General features: G+C 42.8%; 1 protein-coding gene across 1 annotated transcript in view; it reads right to left on the bottom strand.

Annotated features, from left to right (window-relative positions):
- LOC133955608 (voltage-dependent calcium channel subunit alpha-2/delta-1) overlaps nt 1-27494 on the bottom strand; it is a 60045-nt gene that overhangs the window by 17691 nt on the left and 14860 nt on the right. Inside the window, exons 4-20 of the mRNA XM_062390530.1 lie at nt 20346-20405; nt 19618-19653; nt 18594-18723; nt 14011-14142; nt 12610-12679; nt 12198-12248; nt 11900-11999; nt 7771-7929; nt 6679-6783; nt 6017-6095; nt 5728-5777; nt 5526-5615; nt 5028-5102; nt 4627-4707; nt 3989-4063; nt 533-604; nt 140-211 (exon numbers count right to left, since the gene is read on the bottom strand). Of these exons, the coding sequence (XP_062246514.1) occupies nt 140-211; nt 533-604; nt 3989-4063; nt 4627-4707; nt 5028-5102; nt 5526-5615; nt 5728-5777; nt 6017-6095; nt 6679-6783; nt 7771-7929; nt 11900-11999; nt 12198-12248; nt 12610-12679; nt 14011-14142; nt 18594-18723; nt 19618-19653; nt 20346-20405 (1437 nt within the window). The remainder of the gene's footprint in view (nt 1-139; nt 212-532; nt 605-3988; nt 4064-4626; nt 4708-5027; nt 5103-5525; nt 5616-5727; nt 5778-6016; nt 6096-6678; nt 6784-7770; nt 7930-11899; nt 12000-12197; nt 12249-12609; nt 12680-14010; nt 14143-18593; nt 18724-19617; nt 19654-20345; nt 20406-27494) is intronic.

Raw genomic sequence — 27494 nt, 5'->3', positions numbered from 1 at the left:
TTGATGTCAGCCACAGTTTGTAGACTTTACAATATCAGAGAACAATTCTCCTGGTTAATCTGCATCTGCAAACATGTGATAGGAAACCAGTAAAAGATGAAACACTTATAAAGTTCCCCAGCAGCGTATTTTCTCTTACCTCATCCTGAGTTTTAACCAGAGTATGAATGGTGCGTTCGCCTATCTCCCCGTCGATCATCATTTTCCTGATCTACAAAGAGAGACGGAGACAAAGACAGTTTAGTTTACTGGATCTGATTCACAGGGCATCAGCTGATTTGACAACATTCTGTGTCATCACTTCATCCTAACAAGTTAGGGACACTGAGTAAATCACTAGCAGACAGTAGACATGAAGGCTTTATCGGCATCAGACATGAGACATCTGGTACCTGTATACCTGCCTGATGTGTATCTTGTGTGTGTGTGTGTGTGTGTAATTTTTTCCTTACATCGGGGGGGGGGGGGGGGGGGGGGGGTGTGTGATGTGTGTGTGCTGGTATGAAGAATTCCATACATCTTCATACTCTACCTCCACTTTGTCGTCATTTTCAAGCTCGGCATCCAGAAGGTCAAGAGTTACAGGTTCCTGGAATTTGGGATTCTGTTGAAAGGGAGAAAAACATGACACAATTTAATACGACTACACGCAAACAAATCAAATGACACATGATAGGATTGATGCCAAAGAAAGAAACCTTTACTTAAGGCTTATCACGAGCCAAGTTTGACTGGAGGCAAAGTTTATGATGTAATAATAACCCACATTCAGATCACTCCATCGAAAGCGCGCCGAGCTGATACAGTAAAATATAAAATGCAGTGGACCATTTTACTCTTGTTATTCAGCGATAGGATTTTATCATGGCAATCAGCCACAGAGAGCAATATCCATCTACGACTAACTAATGCCATTGCATAAAATAACATCAATGATTTGAGCAACAGTGTGCTTTTGTGTTCGATTCCCGGAGCCAGTTATTTCACTCGACATGTGAATGTAATCAAATCCCAGGTGGAGAGAATATAGCTTTTTGACAACATATCTGTGACACCAGACACAGCCGATTTGGATTTGATACAAAGTGACACTGCACCCTATTAATGTCCCCTCTTAAAAACCCTATACGTCTGAGTGGCTTTATGGTGGTATAAAATGGTAGCAGTAATCTAGTGCCTCTCTATAAAACAGCAGTACATGGAATCCGATACCGGTCTGTCCTCGAAATGTGGGGTGAAGCGATGAGAACATAGTGTGGGTTACTTTCAAGAACCTATTTTGTTGCAGGTTTGCAGGATAAATGCCCTTAAATGCTGGTTTTATTCCGTTAGATTACTGAAAGTGAGTATTTTGAACACTCAAATGCTTCAAATGTGACTCTGGATGTGCTAAGTAGACTGAAGTGAGGGCGTCCCACTCATGGTGGTGTCTAGTCTGGCACAAAGGATGAAGAGACTCTTTCTTTTCCTTTACCCTTCCTTTCAACAGCATTATGTTGCAGTCACAAAAAAAACAGTAAACAAGACCGAAATACAACAATGTGAATTTAGAGTTCCAAAGAACATTTGCACTTTGTTCTCCTGCCAATAATCCAACTGAACTAAAAATAGCACCAGAGAAGTTGACACCCTCTGATTTCCTAAAGAAGTGCAACTCAAAGGTTGCACTTCTCAAAGTTTCCAGTCATTTTGGTTCAGTATGACGATCTGTATATACATTATTGGACATCAGTGATTGGCCAAACCTCCCATGTGTAGAAAATGTGTATGCCCCCCCCCCCCCCCCAGGCTAGTTTAACAGGCAAATCTGCAGTCAGCTTGCAATTTGACTAAAAAGGAAGCTACACGTATAAATACTATGTTACAAAATTACTTGATTTCATCTTAAAAGGGAGCTAGAGCGTTAACTAGATAAAGTGTGAATCGGTACAGTGCACGAGATGAGTTCCTTACATTTGGTGGTAAGTGAAATTAAATGGAGCAGCAAAGGAAGACGATGACGACGATGCATGTCAACAAGAAAATGAGAAGAGAAGGAATGAGAGATCAAGCGATGCGGGGCTGACACAGAATGAAACATCAAACGCACACGGGCAACACGGCAGGAAACGGGAACACTGGATGGTGTGAATTGAAAAGTGAAAGAGATCAAATGGGAAATATGGAGTGAGAAAAGAAGAGCAACAGCACAAAGAAGACAGGATGAGAGGGTAAAAAGATAGGCTTATCAGCAAGAGATGAGGTGAGCTGAAGTGTGAGATCAAAATAAAAACTCTACTGCAACAGGGGAGGTGTGTGTGTGTCTGTGTCTGTGTGTATGCGTGTTTGTGTGTGTGTGTGGGAGGGGGTGGGAGACCAATGAAAGGGAAATGTTCAAATTGCTCATGGTGACCATCAGCATTCACAAATTCTGATTAACTAAGACAGCGAGTGATTGACTCTTACACACAACGGCTGGTGGTGGCGGTTGAGTTTTTGAGTGTGTGTGTGTGTGTGTGTGTCTGTGTGTGTGTGTGATTGCATTAAAGTGCCAAATACTATCGTCAAATGTTTTAGATCACGAGTAATGACATCCAAGTCTCTCCCTGAATTCATTTTAGTATCAAACTTGCCACAATGTTTTCCAGCACAAACAAAAATACAAAATTCACACACACGGGAAGTTCATCCAGAGCCTCTGTAAAAAGTGCTACTGCTGCTCTACTGCTTCTATATCTACAATGAAAAGAACAGCTACGGGGAGACGCTACAGAAAATTCTACACTGCTACATTTAGGGACCACTAATCCAAGGCACAGCACTGTACCTCTACTTTGTCTCACCTCATGGAAAGTGACAGCATACTTATCATTGAGCCTGAGCTTCCTGTTCCCAATCCTTTTCTGGGGAAATTATAGACACAGATTCATGGTGATGCATTTGAAAATCTACAAATGTGTCGCACTGTGCTGTGGGAAATTATCAAAGCCTATTATCACAATCACAACACTTATCACTCGGTACTTTCTCTTGAGCAATTTTTGTTTTTTTTTGTCTAGAGAGAGAACTAGTAGCATATTTTCATATACAACAAGTTCTGAACCAAGATCTGAACTTAAACCTGCGCTTTCAGAAGAGTGGTGGATTGATTAGTGTGTGTCTCCAGGGATCCAGTATTTCAGATTGAGGGAGGTGCCCCCCCCCCCCAATCCTGGGCAGCACATGGCCTGTCAGAGCTTATTGCCTCGGGCGGAAGGCAGTGAGAGGGATTTACTGAGGGGTGAGTTGGAAAAGCTCTCATGGGGGTCATGGCTAATTTCTTACAGGGTTGCATCTTAATACCTGCCTGTGGCTGGTTGTCCCGCTGCATTCACATGAGGAGTTAGACGACCCAGGGGGCTTGTGGTAGTTCAACACAGGCGATACAAAGTCGGTAAAGTGGCAATTTCTATATTTCAAACTTTAATGCTGACGTTAATACTGTTGAAATCGTTTAATTGCTTGAAGGTTAGCCAGACGTCTGGTACAAGTTACTCTGAATAAGTGAGAAAATACCAACAGCAGTGCCTTGATATATTCTCACAGTGGAGCAAAGGAATTTAGATGTGGTGTACTAAATTCACTTTGAAACACATTATCTCCACTATATGCCACTGTGCCTCTTTCATCCTTCATTTTTAAACATATATGCCATTCTGTTGCCAAGTCTGCGTATCCTTCATATCTATTCTACCCCGGATGGTAATGAGTGACCTTCTAGCTGACGTCTGAGGACTGATGATATCAGGTCCTGCTCTAACTTGGAAATGGTTTCTCTTTATGAAGACTGATAAGGTGACAGCACATAGAGAAGTTTGAGAGCCCGCACCATCTGCTGGCCTGTGTGCTGTGCATTAAGTCCAAGCAGTTGTGTAACCATGTGGAAATGTCAGAATGTTATATAATGTTTCAAGACATTGCCAAACTCCCAGGGCCACACAGAGTGATAAACTGGGCCGGCTGTCATTACCTTTGGCAGGAGGTTGGGGTGCAGCAGGACGTATCCATTGGGGTCAATGGCAAAGTAGTATCCATTTGGACCAATCTGATACAAGAGATGAACAGAGGAGAGGGAAATTCAAACTTTCTGTCCAAATAAACCACATGATGCTTGTACATGTACTGTGCTGTACTGACAACGGGCAGCACAGACGATAAGGTGGCTGTAATTCATCACAACTACAACATACAGGGACACTGCTGCTTTCAGTCGTTACTCTTGGAGTCACGGTAGCAGCCCTTCAGAGGATCTGAGAGGAGCAGGAACATGTTGATACTTTTAAACTAAAATTAGAAACCCACCTGTTTAGTCAGGATTTTATGTGGTGTTTTATAACTGTGCGGTTTTATTATTTATATTTATTTGTTTATCACTTTTATCTATTTTTATCTGCTTTGTGTCACAAAAATCTCTAAATCTCTAAATCTGAATGTTTTTAATTAATTTTAACATTCCGATGTTTTGTCAGTCACCTATATATCACTGCATGGGATGTGTTTGAAAGGTGCTGAATAAATTAAGCTCGATTGATTCATGAGAGGTTGACAGAAGACTATAAGAAGTTTGTTGTTTGCGTGCGTGTTCTCACACACGGGTGCAAAACTCACAGTGAAGCGTGGCGTGAGTTTCTTGATGTCGTCCAGAGACACGTCGATCCCCATCACACCCAGAATCAGTTGGTTCTGGTGCTGAGAGAATGGGAGAAAAGGACTGATGAAAAGACTGTTATCAGATCGGCTGACTCCACCCACAATGGGTGTGTCTCAGAAGGTAGAGAGCGGGTTGTCCACTGATCAGAAGGACGGCGATTCTCCCCCCGTTCCCCCCCGTTCCGTGTGTCCTTGGGCCAGATACCGAGCCCCACCTTAATCCTGACAGCTGTGCCGGCCGTGTAGGAGTAATGTGAGATAGAGAAGGTGCTGCACACGGATGAAATGAGTGTGTGTGTGTGAATGGGCGAGTGTTCATCAAGACGAGCAGAGCACTGTGTAGAAACAGACCACCGTACCTCGCCGTGCCTTTCATCTACAGTCATGGTTCTGTTGAAGACAGGGAGTGTTCCCGTGATGACCAGACCCAGTTCCTGATGGAGATAAAAGCAAACACACGACTCCTCAACTCGGGAATCTTATCACGTTAAAACAAAAACAATATTTCAGCGTCATTCAGCTGTGAAATATAAACGAGGGGTGGTTGATAAGTTTGCGGCCACAGGAGATGAGGACTACAGCTCCGGTTACGTGGTCAGCACTTCAAGTCTTTGAGAGACATGGCAAAAAGTCTCACGTTAATCATATTTAATTTTAATATTCATGGGGTTTCTGTTTCGCCCCATTGAAAATGATGGGGTCAGCCTTCGTGCAGTCATCTGCTGAGACGTCCATGAGGACATGGTGGCAACAAGGGGGGAGGGTGTCCCTTCTCACAGCATGGTGAAGAAGAGGTGAATAACTTGTAGATCATGAATTTACAATCGCCCCTTTGGACTTAAACAGTGATGTCCTACCAGGGCATCCAGGTACACATTGGTCCATTGGATCTGTTTGGCCTGCTTGTCTGCCAGAACCATGGGCCGGCCCAGGACATCCAGGTACTCCTACATTTGACAAACAGCAGCATTGTATTTCCCAGATTAAGGTATCTGTGCAGACAGAATGAGAACGTTAAATCATGATTGAGGAAATGAATAAATCATCTGTTAAACGTACCTGCGTGTTTATTCTGATGGCTCCGATGGACGGAATCTCATAGAAGTAACCTGGAAAAATTATGAGACAAAAAGCTTCTAGAACGCAACAGATAACCAGTACACATCGAGGAAATGGGAACAAACGTTTCAGGATATATATCTGTAGTGTCGACCACTGCATCATGAGGTTCAGGTGTCATCATACGACACATATTAAACTCATTTGAGATAATTAACGGAACATAATCAAATTCTCAGATTATCACTAATTGGTAAACACACTCGCTGATGTGTATTGTGAACTGTACCTTTGTTGGAACAAGCCATCCACTGAATGGGTCCTTTGTCGTAGTTGTGTTGTCCGACTGAGAAGGTGAAGATCCTCACCTGGAGAACGAGATTCAATTTAACAATAGAAAATAGAATAACAAATTTTCCTCATTTACTATCAACTTTAGCTATTTGATAATTATTTCATCCTTATTACAATTTCTAAAATCATATTCAACAGACAAATTATGATAAAACCACAGTGTTATGCATCATTCACTTCTGATTAACAATCATTCATATTGAATCAGTCACAAATAAAATGTCTCAGACATTTTAAGTCAGAGATTAATGCATACATTTTCCTTACTGTGGACTTTTAATATTCTGTCATTGTTTTCTGAAGTGTGTGTGGCATTCTCATATTGTCTACTTTGTGCATGTGTCAGCAGATCTTTGTTTTACACAATATGCAGAAAGCCTCGTCTGCCTTCTGCACAGAGTTTTGGGTAAAGAGGATGTGCGCACGGATGTTACAGCCCAATGGGAGCTCAAAAAGGCTGAGTCTCATAAAAACTACAATGGAGCACATCCACATAGATAAAAGCAAACGATTCACACTGCGGTATATGTCTGTGTGTGTGTTAATGCGTGTGTGTGTGTGTGTGTGTGTGTGTGTGTGTGTGTGTGATCTACAAACCTTTTTGTCAGAATTGTATTTCTCCAGTATGGCCGAAGCTCTCTCCTCTCCTCCATCAGTAAACAGCATGATGATCTTGTTGCAGTTTGCTCTGCTCACATTTTTCTAGTCGGAGGAAATACACATTGATATTATGACCACAGTGCTATTTATATTTCCCAGTAGCCACATGGCACAAGGCGCACAATTTCAGTCTTTTTATTCACTGGGATATGTACTGTTTTGATTTTCTCCTTTATCTTTACTTCATACTTTATAAACACCCCAAGTAGATGAGGTTTATAATGAGGTATCTCAAAAAGTGAAACGCAATATTTCCTTAAAAAGGGCATATGCCTGATCCCCAGTGGATGAATCATGGTTATTTCGTTGAGCTACACAACTTTCCTCTCTGATCGAGGCAGATGTTCCCCTCGCCCTGAGTCTGAATCTGCTCGTGATTTCTTCCTGTTGAAAGGGGCTTTTTTTCATCTGCTGCCAGATGGTACTTAGGAACTGTTGGGTTTTAATTGTGCGGTTTCAGCCGTAATTTAAGAAGTGCCTTGAGATAATGCATGTTTTGATTTCAGTGTATACAAATCAAATTGAATATAATTATTCCGCTGGCAGTTGAAAATTAAAGTAAACAATAGCGTCATTCAGCTTCTTGAATACATTTACTCTTGCGAAGATAAAACCTGTCATTTTGAAGATCCTTCCACCTTTCATATCATGCCTTGTTTGTTCAGAAAGAATGTGAACATTGCAGCAACATCAGGGGTTCAGACCTAACATATCTAACCTACTGTGTGCTACTTGGATCATGTAAAAGGTCAGGTTTTGAGTTGATTATACATTTATATTTAGTTAGTTTGGGTATATAACTCAATTTAATAATAATTCTCAGAATGGTCATTCCTCTGTAACATCTTAGATCTAAAGTGTGTGGACTGTTGAGTCGAGATAACGCATTCAACCAGCAGATGGCAGTGAAAGACAACACTCTGAAAAGTCACAAGTAGCATGCAATCAGGAAAGCTCCTGCTGCACGTTCACACTTCCACATCATACGTGGTTCTTTCCTTAGAAAAACAGGAAACTATCAAATCTCACCACAGACAGCTGCTCAAAAGCGAACTCGAAGCCTTTGGTGTAGTTGGTTATCCCCTTGGCTGTGATGTTCTGCACGGCGTCCTTCAGCAGCTTCTTGTTCCTCACGTTGGCCTGAACCAGGTTTTCGAAACAGGCCGTCTTCTTCACCCTGGTGTTAAACTGGGAGCAGAGGGGAAGACGTTCAACCAGACGAATACAACATGTATACATATCTAACAAATGATATAAATGCGGCGCACGCATGCACAAGCACACACACACACACACAGCACTCCCACCTGGCCTCGGCTGGTATTAGGCAGTGGTAAACAGACACATTCATCAAACCCCACTAATTGCTTCACATCCTTGGAGCTCAACGATTTGGTACCCATGGAAACAAGATTCCGCAAAATAAGAGCGAGGTTTGGCAGCAACACCATCTTTTTTTAAAAGGTGAGACCTCCTCATCCCCGCCCCCCCCTCCCCACAACACACATATGCACACTCTCACACACACACACACACTTCACCAGGCATTGATCAGCAACACTGAGCTGTACTCCAAGTCAAACTGATGGTCCATAGTTTGCCTGTTGTTAAGTATCTGAACTGAAAGTTTAAATTTGGCCTGAAATGAACAGACAGGATATTGTGCAAAGAGCTCCCAATGACAAAAATTGCAAATGACAGAATACATAATATTACAGACAATGTTATAAAATAAGAGTGTGTGAAGGACACCGGACGGCAGTGTAGTAAAGAAGCACATCTATTGCGGTTGCAGAACTCTTCTAAAACAATGCTGCACCTCATCGATCTCAGCTAATCAATGTGTCTCTGTGAGGCGGCCAGTGGGGAGGCTGGAAACACTGATGTGCACAGACAGGCGGCGAGGCAAAGAGGGCCCTCGCCATTTGTGTGCGTGGGTGCGCATGTGTGTTTCCAATGAGCCCGGCAGCCTTGAAGTTCCTTTTAGATTGACGGTCACAAACATGCACGTCTCTATTGAACTGAAAGGCCATATCAGGACGGCTGCGGTTGGACAAAGAGGGACGGAATCGAGGCGGCTGCGACGGCACAACCAAACAAACACATATGTGCACCACATGCACACGCGCAGATTTAATGGAAGCCCACACAATTGCCTGTGTAGACCAGACGGGGCCTTTTAACACATGTTCTATTAAAAGGAGAAGAGAGGAAGGTGAGGCGGAGATGTGGGAGGCTGAGGAGCAGAAAGTGCGAGGAGAGGACAGGAAAAGAGAGGTGGGGTGGGGGCCGGGGGGGGGGGGGGGGCTGGGGGGGTGTGAAGACTTGATTTATAAGCAGGCCAATGAGAAGGTGTATCACATATAGGAAATAATGAGCTCTAAGGCCACATGTGACACAACGTTACTATTTTCGTAGATAAGCCCCTTGTGACAAAACAGTGAAAAGAAACACATACTGTAATTACCTTAAAAAAACACATGATTGCTTCTTTCCTGAGATAGAGTTATTGGCCTCACGCACAAATCTACTACAAATTCGACTGTTCCCCTGTGATCCTATTACAACAGCTTTTATGTGTGTGTGTGTGTGTGATGGTCCAGGCCTTGGGAATGGATTAGCGATGACACAAGAGAGAAGGCTAATCTTCAAACCCTAATCCCACTGGACTCTCTGCCACTCTGGTTCGGTGCTCAGGCCAACCACACCGACGCCGGCTAACAGCGCTGAGACCGGCTAACAGCGCTGAAAAGCCTGGTTAACAGCGACGGCAACTCAGGGAGGGGCCAGGTCGAGGAAGAAGCGAGAACACGAGTGAGAAAAAAAATGAAAAAAGGATGAGGATAGAGCGGGAAGGCACGAGCAGACAGGAACAGACATCAGCATTCTTCAGAACCGCCACAGCTGTTGAGGAAGTTTGCGTGAGCATCTTCCATGACCAAATGCCAACTAAGTCCCTGGGCTACTGTTAATGAGGAAGGATTTATGGGTAATATCAGAGATTAATGATTTAGTGTCAGGTTGCAACACCCTCAGGGCCAGACATAGGGCGCTGTGTGTGTGTGTGTGTGTGTGTGTGTGTGTGTGTGTGTGTGTGTGTGTGTGTGTGTGTGTGTGTGTGCGTGGGTGTGTGTGTGTGTATGAGTAAGTGATTCAATGACAGAAGAAGGAAACAGATAGGGATAGACGGTGACGGAGAGAAAGAACTAATGAGTTTTGGTGGAGGAGGAACAAATTGACCGCCACTGATTTATAGTTTGCTGGCTGATAGATTGAGTGGAGGAATGAAGGTAATTAAAGGATCAATCCAATTTAATATATTGGTTGTTGTACCTCTTCCTTTTTATAGATAGGTGATTATTACACGTTCCTCACCAGGTTACTCTGCTGACATCTGACAATGAGGAAACATTGTGTAAAAGAAATGTCAAGATGGAGAAAGAACTATCAGCGATCACATGATCATACAGACTGTAAACGACCCACCAGGTTAATAAAGTATATGAGAAGTCAAGAGTGAATATTACAAGTACGACTCTAACAATATCTATTGTAAACATGTGTCACATTTTATGGACCTTTCTGATAAATTATTCACTACTGTTTACACACAGCTGTACGAGTACATTGGTTCCTCTGGTTATTATTATCACTTCCAGAAAGGGGTTTTTCATCTGCGTTTGTGGAGGGGTGGGGCATGACCCAAGGAAGAATATGTTCAAGTTCAGTGTGAATCCAGATCAGGGGGCGCCGAACCAGGAATGTGTTTTGTAATTGATTTCTCCAAAAATAATTGTCGGATCTTGATGACAAATATTATGTCCATTTGGGGGTTTTCTACACTGCTGATCGTCATTGATGTCTCTCTCTTCACAGACCTCAAAAAAAACTTTTGCTGGAACCAATCCCGACTAAGACGAAACAAAACTCCTTAGCACTGAAATCCAATGATTCTCTGCATCCTCCTCACAACACTACACGTTACAAGCATCACACTGCTTCAGATGAGGAGTTTGAACACAATTCAAACAAACCACACACACACACACACACACACACACACACACACATAGAGAGAGCAGAGACAGAAGCACATGCACACAATGAGCTCCCAGATAATTGCACATCTTTGCAGAACCACCAAAGTCCACCGTGAAACAGAGTAAATTGCGTCCAAGACAAAAGGGTCCCCGGGGACAGGAAACACTGTCTGGCCGACAGTCTTTGTGCAGAGAGAGCGAAGACAGCTCCAGACTCTCTATAAAGACCCATCTCAATAAACACCTCCACAGGCAACCAGCCACGCATCACACCAACCCTCCTGATTGGTTCTCTCTGAGCTCTCTCTGTAAATCACACGTGCGCGCGGCCCGGAATAGACGGTCAGAAAATGAAAAAGTGGAGAAATGGTGGGGCTGATGGAAGTGATTGGTGGATGAGGAAAGTAAAAAGGAAGGGAAAGAAAGTGGGAGAGGTGGAAAGAGGAAAGTTGCGGCGTTGTGTATAGATGAGTAGAGGCACACAATGTACAGGGAGATCTTACATTGACACTAAGAGACGAACGGAGGTGTGTGGTGAAACACTGAGAGGAATTGCACGAATGGATGATGAAAGTACAAAGTGATGAAAAGATCAAGAGGGTGATGAATGAGTCACACACTTTAATTCCTTTAGGAGCAGTGGGACTGTACACACACACACACAACACACACACACACACACACACACACATTCACACAAAAACATGGCTTAGGGGGTGAGGTGGGGGGGACATGTTGTGTTTTAATCTTGAACACCAAATAGAGCAGTGGGTATTTCATTAAAGGTCTGTTTCAGGGTGGCCAGACCTGAGAGAAATCCATATTTCATTACTTGTCATCCATCTCTCTTTTTCTCTCTAGTGTGTGTCTGTGTGTTTTTGTGTGTGTGTGTGTGGGCACGTGTGCAGCATCTTAGAGCGGGTGTGTACGTGCCCTAATTTACATAAATCTGGATATACATGAATGGGCATATAAAGTCACAAGTCCATTCATGCGCACATTGTGAATCTGTCAATCACGCTGTCCCGTTCCTCAGCGTGCATCAGCCCCCCCCCCCCGCCGCCTCACACAAACAGATCAGCCCGAGCTCAGCAAGTGGACGCTTTATTAATACTCACATAAACTACATTGACGTAGTCGTCGTCAGAGAGAGTCTCCAGCATCTCGCTGACCGAGGTCCGGATCAGTTTGAGAGTCAAGCCAGACACACTACCGCTCCTGCAAGAAAAAAGAGAAAAATACACAACAGTTCCTCACTGCAATCGGTCTCCTGTGAGAATTAACTTGGTGTAATTAGAAAATGCCTCCGCCTTGGGAAATACATCACATTATCTGGCAATTCCAGAAAGGCATGCATTATAATCACCGAAATCATTACTGAAGGTTATGGATCAACGAGGTTAGAAATGAACTCACGCATCGACGAGGATTAGCATATCTTTGGGGGAAGCGGCTCCTTGGATGTACCTGGATGGATGTTAATGAATGAATAGACAAGCTGAACTGAGACTCCCACTCAACAACACCGCGCAACACAAATACACCGAGATCTACAAATATGATTTATACACTTTGAAACCTATTTATTACAGTTGTAGGACTGGGAGAAATCTTTGACTGTTAATTCCTGATTAAAAATCAGAATATTATGTATAATTGAATCATAAAGTCATTATGCAATTCACATGATAATTAAAAAAATTGGATTATTGACCAGCTGCATAAAACTAAATAATTATATTCATTCACCTGAATACACAGGCTTTGTAATCTTAGGACTTCATTCAGGATATATCTATAGCATCTGTGTGTGAGGCAGTTCTCTTACCATGGCCTCCTGCGGACGTCATACAGGTCAATTTTACTGGGGGTTTTACGAGCATCCATCCATGGAGAAGCTTCAGCAGGATATAAAATGTGTGTTTATCATGATGGCTTAATAATTAAAGGTAATAAAACATTAATCTGGATTTCCCACACATCTGCCTGTCAGACCAAGGTTGAATATTAGTGTCGTATTCCGCTCAGCAGCAGGGACCTGCTGCCAGTCACTGTGCGGATAAAAAAAACGGACACATTCTGGGAGGGAATAAAAAAACACATCCTCACATTTCTGCCTTGTTAACGGTTCACTTGTTGGATAAATTCACCATTTACTCCACAACATGTTTTATGTTTGATATTGTTTGTGGAGAGATTAACTCAGACACGTCCATAATGTGTCCATCGAGATGCAAAGCACAGAGCAGTGGTTTCACGTGCTTTGACAATGACCAGTTGCTTTCTATCAGCATGCAGTCAGCGAGGGGAACCATGAAAACAAACCAGTAGGAAGCTGTGGGACTGCCTGTCATGCATGCCAACAGTTAAAATAGAAAGGAAACAAAGAGGGATAAATTCAGGGCTAATGATAGTTCATGAATATTAGACATAAACTTTTACCATAAAGCTATGGAGTCAATGATGAAAGGATCCTCTTGAATAGAAATGGCTCCGAAGCGAAAACGCTTACAATAGAGAGCGCCACTACACTGATGCAGTTAAATATAATGTGATGGTGTCTATACGGCACCAGATATAACATCTGAGTCAAACGAGCAATAGAGATAATTGATTGAGCTTATTTGTCCAGTGATGTCTGAACAAAGCAAACTGGATATATTCCCCTAGCAGCTTTATCTTATTCACCAAATAATAATGAGCCCTAATTTGATAATGACACAAACAATGTGACATGATCAGAGATGTCATGTAAACTTGCGCGATCAAACGTGACTTCAGAAGAGAAGCAAACACGGAGGAGGATTGACGTTGTCAGAAAGCTGATGTGATGTGTTTGGCAGCGAAAAGCCCAAAAAGATATAAAACATGTGGATGAATTTATTGCTGAACTTTCAGAATAAGCCTGGCGGACCAATTTTTGCTGTGCAAGAACGAGGTTTAAATATGCTGAAGGCCAATGCTTTAAACACTGAGATCTCAAGATATGATTTGTACACTTTGAATTTATTACAGAGTTAGGACTGGGAGAAATCTTTGAAATTACTAGTAAAATGTGTTTGATATTAACATCCGAGATCCGGGAGGCACCAACACAATTGGTAGCATTAGGAGTATTTGCCCATTTTTGGAAGAAGCCGATCGGGTCAAAAACCCCCCCATTTACCCTCTATGTGTAACAACCCTTAGAAAGTGAAATATTAATGTGTTTTTGGTTGTTTTTTTTTACCTGGGAAGTAGCGAGCCAAGCCTGTAGCGCTTCCAAACACCTGCCAGAGGAGTGTCGGGTCGTCCTCTCTGTTCTTTCTAAACACGTCCTCCAGGGCCTCGGTCCAGTTCAGCTCATTCAGCACAATGGTGGCTGGAAATCCACACGGACACAAACACAACAAAAGCACATGTGTGAAGTGACAAAAACACTAAGATGACTGAACTGGGACCGACTCGCACAAAGTGTTATGTTAATCAGATTATGCGGTTTCAACAGGTCTCCAGTGTGTAATTATGAGTGCATGGCGCTTCGGGTAAACAGGGCATTGTACACTGTCAAAGGCATGTGGACATCCCAGATTAACACAATCATTAAGATTCACACAAGCGCCCACTCAGTGTCGTCCCACTCGCCCAGCAGGACGCATGAGCAAATATTAGAGCAGCCAGAGTCGATATTTAGAAAAAAATGCTCAGAAGCAATATTCTGGCAAGTTCCTGGTTTGACCAAAATCTGATTTTAAAAATCAAAACTTGAATCCCCAGGAACCGCTGTGTGTGTGTGTGTGTGTGTGTGTGTGTGTGTGTGTGTGTGTGTGTGTGTATGAGTGCATGTGTGTGAATGATAGTGTGTATTGTGAGAGGCATCAGACATTATGGATGTAATGGCACATCAGCCAGACAGCTCAGAGCCACTTAACACTCACCGTGATGGATGAAGATACAGCGGCCCCGACTCTATCTTTACAGTCTGCTCTTCCTTTACACTTAGTTTCATTTGATCTTTTCCCCCTCTGTATACTAATCTACTGAACATATGCTTTCATGTGACTGCTTGTGTGTCTGTGCGTGTGTGTGTGTTAGTGTGTGCGTGTGTCTTCATAATGTGCATGTAGCGGCGCGTGTGTGTGAGAAAGATTGGTATCCTGTATCGAGTGTGACGTGGCTCATTGATGTGCAAAGCAAACACCGTTCATTTGCATGCATGCCTCCAGAGGGGAAAGTTAATGAAGCTTCAGTTGCCAGGAGTGCATGTGTTTTTATTAGAGAAAGTGAGAACATGCACTGTGTGTGTGTTTGTGCGTGCGTGCGTGTGTGTGTGTGTGTGTGTGTGTGTGTGTGTGTGTGTGTGTGTTTGTGTGTGTGTGCACAGTTATGTATTTGCCTCATTAAGTGAACAATTTTAACGGGAAAGAGAGGGAGAAAAACACCAAAGGCCTTGTTAACCAATGGAAAAATTACAAACTGATTTCTGAGTGAAGACCGATGAAGTGTGTAGATGGATGGCGAACTACACACAGCTACATATTTGGATATGCACACAACATGTACACATGTGCACAACGTAGAGCGGTAAACAAACATGCCAAAAACATCTCACCCTGTAGGAATATGATTTTTTTGTGCCCCTGAGTTAGTCATAATATTTAATAAGCTAAACTCAAGTGCTGCTTTCGTAAGAGATACAGCATCCTCCAGTCGACCATATTGCCACTGACACTAATGAATTCCCAGGCTGCACTCAGCATAGCTTTGATGCCACAACATATATCTACACCCAGTGATGACTTGATCTCGTTGCGATATCTCGGCTGCAGATTCACTAACATATAAGACACACATAATACTAAACATTAGAAGGGAAATTGTTTGCACTGCCCTGAAAAATTGACCTTCAGTCTTCTTCTAACAATGATCTATGACTTGTTTTTATCTTGCTGGCTCCTTAAAGGTGCTAATGTAGCATCATGATTCATCAATAGTTCCACAGAAGTTCTGGATCAAAATTTGTGAGACATTTTTTTTTTTGTGCTTTTCTTTTTTTTATGATATTACATGTTATTGACATGCTGTCCCTAACTTTAACCAGAGGAATAATTTCATCATTTACAAAGACTGAAAATTGTGAAATAAAAATGTTGTTTTGTAAAAGCTGTGTTGACAACACAACAGGCTTCAGGTTCAGTGGCATATAGGGAGCTAGCACTTTTCTATCCCTCTCCCTGAATGGACAGTGTCCTTCACTGGACCAACAGATGGAGCTTTTGTTGTGATCCCTCTGTCTGATTCCTTTCCTCCGCTCCTCTCACACACATGTGACGTGCCGCTGCGTATAGACAGTGATTTCATAAACTTGCCTTCCACTTCACCTAGAAAACCCAATTTTCTCCAGCTGAGCAAAGGCTATTTCTGGAACATTTATAGGGTGGAGATCAAATTGAAGAGCTGAGACCTCAATAACGTGTGAATCCCTCGTCTCTATTTTCACCAGATATATCAAATTCATACTCCATATGTGACACAATGCACATATGAGTTTGTGCACACTCTAACGCCCATGCACGTGTTCTTGCTATTCATGTTGGCCGCACATTCATTTTACACCAGCACTATATGGACAATCTTAACCTCTACTCAACAGCTATAGCCCAGGGTCCTCCAATATGTCACTCACAGCTTTCACTACTCTGTGTTAGAGTAACTCAACCATAGGGGCAGAGAATGTATTTTGTACAGACCACGGGTGCACAGCACAACACCAGGGAATTATTTGGATACTGAGGAAAAAACAAACCTCTGAGACAGAGCTGGCGAAATAGTTAATTTGCATCAGGATACTATAAAAGCCAATAATTTACACTACAACAATACAAGCTACCGCAAAGGCATGAACTAATTTACAAACAGTACATCGCATTTAAACTATGATACAACATATAGATTACATAGCTCCAAAATTCAGTGATCACATGACTCATTTGAATCACAAATCCTGGAGTATTAGGCAGATTTATGAACTATTTATTTGTTATCAACATCAGAAATAATCATATAACTGGATATCTTGAGACAGACTGAATCGACAAGATGTGTCTCATATCTGTTTGTTCAGGTTCAACTCAATTGTGATTCAGATTTTTTTCGTGGACTCTGATGATGTTGTGGTATAAATTATGATATTTTGACATTGATGTTTGTGGTTAAACACAAAATATCTCTTATTAGAATGTCAATCAGTTTGAGTGTTTGTTCACAGTGTGTGAACAAAAGTAACTAGTAATATAAGACAACAGTAACTTTAAGTCCCTTTTGCTTTGTGTACAAAGTATAAAAATGTTTGGAGACCCCTGCTTTAGTCAAACTATGACAGACTTTAGTCTTTATTATGGCCATTCATCACACCATGAGTGTGTAGTTTTGGGTTCACACACACACACACACACACATAGTTTCTGTCGAATTGCTTACATCAGACTTCAGCCCTGGTTAGTTTCTAGCAGCTCAGTATATATGCATCCTCCAATAGCAGCATCCTTGAAAGAAGGGGAGTGTGAGGAGTCATGGCACGCAGCCCAGATGATGAGCAGAGAGAAAGAATGACAAAGTCAGGAGTTCAAAAGTATGCTAATAAACCAGGCTTGCACTGGTGCAGATAAAAAACCCGAAAATAGCATGTGCCCGGCCCAGTCTCTCACCCCTGGCACTGTGAGTGGGGTGACTGGAGATGTGAGGTGCGTAACCTTGGGGCCAGACGGTTCCACAGCAGGCTGAGAGCCGTGCCGAGGGGCTCACTCAATTCTGCTGTCCCTCCTAGTCGCTGCTGACTCATCACCTCCCACTGCCCGCTAATTAAGAGATATTTAAACACATGTACACAGACGTACAGAAAGCCAGTCTCACACAGACACAGATAAATAAAGACACAAACACAAGCTGAGCCTAGGCAGTGCAGTGCAGCCTGGTGGCCAAACAACTGTCTTGCAACTGGTCTCCTGTTCATACTACTTCATTTTGATCCCTCCGTGTGAGTCACACGATGATAAGAGCATCACCCAAGTGCTTACAATGTAAAACGGAAAAAGGAGACTGTTCGTATATAATGTATAATTCAGACCACAGTTGAGATATTCACCAGACCATCCGTAAGTCATTGACATTCAACTTCTGCCGCTCGAATGTCAGAGGGACTCGGGAGAATCAAATTATGCCGAACCACTCAAGGTAAATGTCACCACATGATGATGACATGGTCAGAAATGTACTTTTATAAAAACAGGGCAATGTTTTATTATATTCAAACATATATTGTCCCACATTCTGCGTTATAACAGTGAGGGAAGTCTACATTTAGCTAACGGAGGCAAAGGGAAACAGCACAGCCATCTTGTCTGATGCTGTATAAAGTGCTACAATTGTGTGAAAAAACTCTTGCGCTCTTGGAAGAAGTAGAATAGAGGACTTTGAAAATATATACAGCTAAGTAAAGTGTATTGTGTGAGGCGAACAAAGACTCATTATCAAGAGGAGGGTGGAGGTTTGAGACTCACTGTATATCAGTCCATTTCATTAAGTGACCCTCTGTTCGTCTAGGACACACAGGATACAGGAGAGGACGGAAAAAGATCCCATTATCCTCTTTCCCTTTTTCTTTTAAACCCTCTTTTAGCTGTGAGCACATTTGCTAAAGGTTCAATCCGTAAACAACATTTTGTCATGTCTTGGTGTGTCAGTTGTATCCATGGTTACCACCGGGGCTTGTGTGTTGGTGTGCATGCATATGTGTGTGTGTGTGTGTGTGTGTGCACGAGTGTGTTTACTCACATCCATCATAGATGTCAGTGGGGATGTGGACGGCCGTGTGGTTGTGATCAGTCAGACGCCTAAATGACGCGTCCTCTTTAAAGTCTGGTCGAAGCCGGTATTTTTTTCCCTCCGTCTCATTTGCATCCAGCTGAGGGAGGAAAAAGAAAAACATCAAGACGCAGACACTAATGCTGACGGTAGTTTTAAGATATCAGACGGAGCATCTTTCTTCTATCTGCTGAAGCATCATGGCACTCACGACAGGCCTGACTCAGTCCTTCATCAACTCCAGTCTGTCATAATAATGTCTTGGCTGCAAGTTTTCACGCCCTCCCAACTTGTTTTTGAAAATATAGCATCATCAACAACACGCCTTGCCCCCCCCCCCCCCCCCCCCTCTTTTTTTGTCATCTTCATTTGGGAGGAGGCAGCCCCATTGTCCGTGCACATTGTGGAGATTTATATCAGAAACAGTAGAACAGATGTAGGAGATGGATGAAGAAAAGCATGGTGAGATATGGAGGAGAGAAAGCACGGTAGGGAGGGGAGTGCTGGAGAGGAGATGGAGCGAGGGAGGAAAAAAGCACGAGAGGGGGAGGGAGAGAGAGAGTGTGAACAGTTACTTCCTAATAAAGCAGCGGTGTAGCCAGCTCATACATCTCATCTGTCAATTAGAGCAGAACATGGCGGAAACCTCTTCACCTGAGAGAGGCAGGGAAGAGGGATGACGAAGAGGAGGCTACACAGGAAGAAAAGCCTGGAGGAGAGGAAAAAAGAAAGAAGCGGGAGGGGCTGCAGTAAAAGGCCAGAGCAATGATAGAAACCGAGAATGAGAATAAAAATAAAAAAAAGAGATGAATGTGGTGAATAGAAGGAGAAGAAAGGGAGGACGTGATGAGGAAGGATGAGGAGGTGAAATCGAGGACAAGGGGCACGAGGGATCGCGGCGCAAAACGTATTACACGACTGTGACCTGTGTGTTTGCGGTGGCTTAAATGGAAGGAGAGCAAATAGGCAAAAGGAAGGAGGAGAGCACACTCACATTGTCCTTTGAGTTGTAGTAAGAGATTTCATCATCCTGCAAAGGAAGTCGCACACAAGCACAAACATGACTTTGTGTCTGCTTCAGGGCGTCGCACGCGTAATCACGAGAATGCTTAATCCATTTCTAAACACTTCTTAGTTTTGTTGGCAGGCAACTCCATTAGTTAATACTCCAGTTCTATGTTAATGAGGACACTGGTCTGTGCTGCCGGTGGAATGAATACTGTATGAGTTAAAGTGAATGTGTGGAGTGTTCCTCTTTTAAAGTCGGTGCCTGTGCGCCTCCAGCCATTTGCGATGCTCCGGGGTAGAATTTCCCTTCCATTGAGGAAGCAATATAGTAATTGACTGCTTGGATGCAGATATAACTGTCTCTGCTACTGCACGTATTCTTTTTCCTGACCACCGCTTCCCTTCCCTTTTCAATTGTCTGCCACTGTGGTTCTTAGAAAGCAGCGCATGTGTCATCTGAAATGAGAAAGCTGATGTGTAGGATTAACCGATGGAGCTGTAAGCACTGCAATAACACACCGATGCAAAGATATTAAAGAGACACAGGCAATAATTTATGATCAGTAAATCTAGAATATGTGCGATGTTTCTGTGTCGGTGCATCTCCCCTGTGTTTTACCAACACACAGTAAATAAAACACACGTATTAAAACTTATCCTTGTAGGTGTTCAACTGCACGAGCATGTGTCTGTGTGTCTGTGTCCTTCCGTTACCTCGAACTCGTCTTTCCACGTGTGATCCAACTGGAATTGCTCAGCAGCCGCGGCCAGTTTCTGTGGAGGGAAACAAGACAGGGATTCGGATTTGAAACTGCACAAGGTATGTCTCCTTCACCGCATCGGTCTATTTATAGAAAACCTGAGCATAAGAAAAGTATGTTAAAAGGCACGATGGAGACTTTTCCAATGATTGTGATGTCACCCGCAGAGCTCAAACTACAGCGCTGCCGCGGTCTTACAGCACTGTCCGCTGAAGGCCACGCCACTGAGCCACCGTGTCGAAATGAAAAGGTTGGAGAGTGTGTGTGTGTGTGAGAGAGAAAGAGACTGAGACAGAGCGTGAAAGTGAGCGAGAGAGGAATTAAGGGGATAAGGAGGGTCAACAGTGTAAGGAATGACAGATCATTGAATAAAGAGCAAATGGATTACCAACTGAGAGGCTGTCAATCAAATTGGATCCTACAAAATAACTAGAGGATATACACGCAATTAACTTCACCTCACTCACACACACACACACACACACACACACACACACACACACACACACTAACACACTAACACACTCTCATCCATGGAAACTGTATGAAAAAGAGACTAGAGTTACCTTACTCACCCACACACACCCACACACACACACACACACACACAGACACACACACACTCATCCAGGGAAACTGTATGAAAAAGAGACTAGAGTTAAGAAGAGTTACTGCAATAGAAAATATCTTACCCAGTACAGGCAATGAAAAGAGCAAAGAACAAAGTAAACTGCACATAATCATCAGAACAAATGTCAACTCTGTATATTTATAATACTGAAATATTAATTTAGAATGAACTAGAATGGTACCCCAGCGTTTTCTAAGAGCCAACATTCTCCCTACGAAACCACATGTAAATTCTCTGGATCTGGATTTTTATTTGGATTGGCACCAAACTTCACACAAATGCATGCATGCACGCACACACACACACAATCAAACACACACAATCACACACACTCACAAATATCAGTCTTCTAAACTTGCCTGACCTCCTTTTTTCTAAAACCATGAATTATTCTTTGAGAAATCATCCAATTTGTTAAAAAGGGCCCAAACTCAGAATAGTAAAGTAAGTTACAAAAATGATTCCTGGATCTGCCCCCTGATTCAGATCTTAATTCCCAACGTATATCATAATTTACTGGCTTCAGTCTTGAGTCAGGCCACACCCCTCCACAAACCTTCATGGAAATCAATTGAGTAGCTTTTGCGTTATCAAAAGCAGACAGAAACATAAACTCTCTGATTGAGGTAATACTGAGCATGAAGTTATATGAACACAAATTGAGATATCGCTTTTTACTTACTTTCAATGTTTTACTTGTCATCCTTCATTGGCCTATCACGATATTTACGTTATCGCTCAATATATGGACATGACCACGTCCACAATCATATTTGCTGACCTGGATATTGCTCATTTGTTTAGCAAAAAAGGGGTTTGATCCCTTCACCGCCCAATTAGCAGAGAGTGGATCATCAATCTTTTCCACAGCCACACCCACAATCGGTCAATAATCCAATCACAATCCCAGATCACAGTCCTGCGTATTCTGAGCCGCTACACGGGAGAGACTAGCAGGCTGCAGAGCAATGAGTCTCGGGGTTGGTGAGGATGAGGCTAAGTCACCTCATCTTTGAATTCAGTCAGGAGGGAATCTTCTGATGGATTGTTTATTCCCTGTGGAGCTCTCTGGGAGCTGCCAGCCTTGGCGGAATTAAAGGAAGATGCTGTTTACCCGAGTGACTGATGTTTATTTTCCTGAATTATTTGAGAAGATCCACAGGAAAACCTGGAGCGGATTTATTTTTATTGTATTTCTGCCTTGATTTAACTGGATTGAACTAAATTATGTTTTTCGTGTGAGGGAGACTGAAACGGACATTCCACATACAGGGACTGAACCCTGGACGCTGAGAGTCTGTGGCACAAAAAGGTCTTAAAATGACAATATAATCGATTATCTCTGTTATTTCAAGGACAATATATCCGTCCAAGAAAATGAGAGGCCTACTTCCTGCTGGAAGTTTCACCTCTGTTCGCAGGTGCATTAGATGGAAACTGTGAACAGTGTAGAGAAGCAAAAATAAAAAGAAACACGCCGGCATAACTGTGTATCTGTTCACTGAGGTGGATCCACATTGATGGAACATCAGCCTGGCCCTGACCTCCCCCTGCTCACACTCTACTGGGTGATGACAACCCTGAGGAGTAGAGGATCGCCCTTAAACACACTCAACTGTCTCGCAAAGTTACCACAGCTTCAGACGAACTCCACTTCAGTGAGTTATTATGGAGGCCGTGAGAAATCACGAAGATAAAGTGTATTTATAGCTAAATGTCATTCTCACATCCATCTGTCGGACAGTCAGACGAGAGAAGTATGACATCAGGCGTTCTGTGAGTAATAACTGGATTAGAGGCTCATAGTATAAAGTTTGTAATTGTGCGCTCTCACTGACTGTGGGTGTGAATGTGGATGTGAGAGACCATGTGTCCGCTGTCGGCAATGGTTCCCTTCTTGTTCCACAGTCCCGTCCCTTTGGCCTCCAGCTCTGGGCTCGGTTCCAGACCCGTCTCCACCTCCTCTGCACTGGCTGTCAGCAGCTAAATATATACCCCCACTCCAGCTGGGAGATTATTACGCACTACGTTTACTGTGAGCAAAAATAATATGTACTTACACATCATCAGGTGCTGAATCATTTCCATTTACAAACAGAAAAAAGAGCTTGACGCTGATTTAGGCTTTCAAAGACACTGACGGTGTTGAATGCATTTCAATGATTTTATCCGGAGATATTAATCTATAACCATCATTTACATATTTTATCTTTTATGTGTAAACATTGAATTACGGCCATCAAGGAGGCTAGGGTTAGAGCCCATCGAATTTGGGGCACATCCACTTGGTTCACTTTAAGGACGAGGTGATACAATCCTTTGCCAAATTAATTTAATTTATTTAATTAAATTATCGAATTGGTGGAGGTCGGTGCTCTGAGTGCCCCTTCTAGATTTAAGGGCAATCCGAAAAATAGACCCGATCAGAATCTCCACATCTTTGCCACAAAGCCTTGCAAGATCGCTTCACCAATGTTTAACTGTGTTTTCAGACATTTCAAACGAAGAACACGAAAGAAAAACCCAATTTGAACTGGGTGGCTGTGAAAAATCCCATTAGATTCTTATAAATAATTAAATCCGGTGACACCTCGATGCACCCACCACGCTGTGAGAGCTTTCCGAACAGAGCCGTGGTGCACCGTTGGTATTTTCATTCCGTGGTTGTTACACAGAGAAAAATAATAGATACGATTTAAGACTGTAATAATGCGACACTCAAGGGAGAGTGGGGGCAACAGTTCATATCCATGCTGCAAAGGGCAACTGCGTTGAGATAAGTAAGTTATAAATCCTGACGATCTCTCAAACATCTTTAATACGTTAAGTGCATATATAGGCTATAATCATGTATGGCATAACATAAACACAAATGCATGCCGAGGTACACGCATAAACAGCAGCGATGGAACATATGGGTATCTATTATGATTAGCTCCTCTCCTCTCATCCAGGATTTCTCTCTCGGCGTGATGTTGTATTTGATGTGATGCACACGTGCTATCAACAGCTGCTCCATACTTTATACCTCATACGTCATCGTTTGTGTGACACAAATGGAGAATGGGACCATAGTATTTTGTGTCAAAATACCTCAACCTTACAGAATATGAATACACACACACAGACACACACAGAAGCGTACTCGCCTCCTAAGAGAGCAGACAGGGTTGTTAAAAATTCATGACAGAGCTTTGACAAGGCTCCTTTCCCCTTCTGGGAGATATGGGGGAGGTGAGGAGAAGTGTGTGAGGAAAGATACCTAATTACCCATCTCTCATTCCTCAGTATCCCTCCCTCTCGATCCCTCTCTCCGTCTAACACACACACACACGGTGAGGTTAACAGATTACCCGAAAGAAAGCGACGGCACAGTCAAATCCCCTCTCCGGAGCCGGGATTTGACGAGACCGCTCCCTGAGTGACGGTTCATCAGTGCATCACGGAGCGGCTGCAAGTTGCCCTCCTGCCAGTTGATTTGAAGCCAGCGTTGCTCCGTTGAAAAAAAAAAATGTAACAATAAAACGGTTCCCTTAATGGGAGGGTCAGATAGGGTGATATTCAATTTCTTACATTGTTAAAACGTCTCCAAATATTCCCTCAGGATACAGCTTTACCGTTTGGTTGAAAAAAAAAAATCACACATTTTCATGTTCATTTTGTCGATTTTGTGATTTCCTTGATTAAAGCATTTTGAGCAGCACTACTTATTAGAAAGGTGCTATAAAATTATAGTGGATTAATCTTTATATGAATAATTACACAGTTGACAAAAATAGGATAAATGTTCTAGTTTTAATCTCTGAATATGGAATGACATGGCACATCTATTAATCACATCCAATACTTGAGTTAAAATATTGTGCATATAGCAACTGGTTTGCCATATGTTTTTTTTTTATCTGTCCACCTGGTGATAATGTTGTAATCACATCACTTTCAAAGCATCTTCAGCCAAACAGGCAGTGGTGCCGCCACACTGCGGGCATGACGGTAATAAAACAGACACCATTGCTATTATCAAATATACCCAGTATTATCGTATTACTGCCTAACCCTATGGGAGAGCATAACACACTCCCCTGAACCAATCGCTCATTAGTCCACCTCTCACTTACATAGATACCTCGAGCTATACACCATAATAAGCCCACTCCATCACTGGGTGACCACTGGATACCAAAAGAGAGCCCCCTCTCCCCTGCAGCCCTAATGGGGAAACGAGTGGTCGTGGAGACTGGGAATTGGCTTTACAGGGAAGTGGAGTGGTTTTAAGGAATGAGGTGCTTCAGAAAAGGGGAAAAGACATTTGTTAAGAGTCATGAAATCTATAACTTGCAGGCAAAACCCCTCAATACTACCCACAGGCAGCATTTCTCTTACAACTTGCTGAGCTATATCTTAATCCCAGCTGAATATAAAAACGGTCAAATGATGACCGCAACAACAGCTGTGCCTGTCAATACTCCCAGAGCCAAACAGAACACATAATATAGTATTTCTCATTCCCTGCACCTTCCGACCTCCATGCACATTGATGTATGAGCTCATTATGCACAGAAACGTTTGGAGTGTCCCACCTGCAAACCTACCGAGACTCTGCCCTACTCTCACCAGTCTTAGTTGTCTTACTGCCGGGGCAACACACCGTGCATTTAGTGAGAAAGAGGAACACGGCTTAAAGGGTAGACAGCGAAGATGAGACAGGCTCTGCTAAACCTCACAGAGCTTCCCAGACTCTTTGTGTGTGGATACATATATATATATTTATATAAATGTGTGTGTGCGTGTGCATGTGTGTCTGCAGACGCCTGAAATCAATGGGCCATTCAGAGCACACTGTCTTCTCACCCAGACCACAATGTAATACTCACAAGAGTGGTAACAGTCTGAAAGATCATTAACACCCACATCCAGTCGTATCCCTCTCTTCCTAGCTTCTGACAGGATGCCCACATCAATGAACACTCGCCGTCTATTCATCAGAATGAGTCCTAACTCAAAGGGATGGTGAAGTTTAAAAAATGGGGGGTGGCATGAAGGGTCAGTATGAGAGGCAGAAAACAGATGACTGAAAAGATAACATAAAAAGACTTAGATGATGATTAGCTGTATTAAAAGGAAAGGAGAGTCCAAAGAGAGAAAAAACATATTCAGGCTCAGCATGATCCCAGGCTCATTAAAAAAGTAGCTTGTGAAAAGGAACAGTAGGGCGATGGAGCGAGAGATATATTTATATATCCTGTGTGAATGTCTGATGAATACATTAGGTTTGAGCGTGTATATAAAGAAGAATAACAGCACTTTTGGACTCAAGACCGGAAATGTAGAACCGGCGAGACAGACAGACATAGTCAAACAAAGAGGAGGTGTAAAGGAGGAGTGATACAAAAGGGCACAGAAAGGTTAAGAGAAGAGTCAGTGAGTGAAAGGAGGGGCTACAATAAGAGAGATCAGGAGAGATAAAGAAAGGGTGATTTCAAATTTCAGGTTGACAGAGAACTGTGGCAAAAGGCCAAGAGCTCCACAAGGGGGTGTTACGGTGGTTAGGAGGAGGCAGGATTAAAAAAGGAAATCATCTGGGCTGAACGAGAAGGAGGGAAGGGAATCACTCCTATGTTCCCATGGTCCAACATTCCCCTTATTAATATGCCACATAATGGAAACTTGACTTAGGGTCCTGTGTTCCCAGGGTGCTATGTTCCCCCAGTGCTATATACAGACTGGTGACATAATGGAGCTAAAACAAGATCCTGGACATTTGTGCTGGACCTATTTACATGCCCTTTGGCATTGATTCTAGAAGTCTCTGGAACTCTAGAACAACATTCTCCCTTAAGATTTTCCCTCAATTGATGTTTTGATGATAAGCCCATTGGTCTTAAATCTTTCATTGTTATTCCATTGGGTTAAATGAGCATAAGATCCACACTATTCTAAAAGAGCCTACCATTAAGGTGGAAACATTTCATCATAGAATAAAGATGATGTTATCTATGAACTATTTCCAAATAAAACAGGTTGAATTCGACCCGAGCATAATGGGAAGGGTTATGTGCGTTAACAGAATAATGACTTGAGGAACATATGGATGCTGGGAGCATGGTTTCTGTTAAGAAATATATGTTCCCGGAGGGGGAGACGTGTGAAGGCATAAAGAGCGTGTGACAGAGCGAAAGAGCAGAAGTATCTGCAGCAGTAGGAGCCCAGGGGAGAGCCGTGCTGCTCCACATGGTTTCTCTCAGAGGCCTAACCCTCCCATGGGAACAGTACATCTACAGCTGCTCCCCGTCTCATCCCCTCTCTTTGACTCTCCCGCTCTCATGCGTGTATTTTGGAGATGTGTGCGTTTCCTGCTGTTCACACATTTTCTGTTGTGTGTCAGCAGATCAAACTTCACAGGGCATCTTTGTTTAAAACACTGAAACACTGAGAACTTCATAGCGATCCTTTTCTTGAAAGGTATTCGTA

This window comes from Platichthys flesus, chromosome 6 (genome assembly GCF_949316205.1).
Source record: "Platichthys flesus chromosome 6, fPlaFle2.1, whole genome shotgun sequence".
NCBI lineage: Eukaryota > Metazoa > Chordata > Actinopteri > Pleuronectiformes > Pleuronectidae > Platichthys > Platichthys flesus.
Note: the sequence above shows the minus strand (reverse complement) of the source record. Positions and strands in the feature narration are given on the sequence as shown.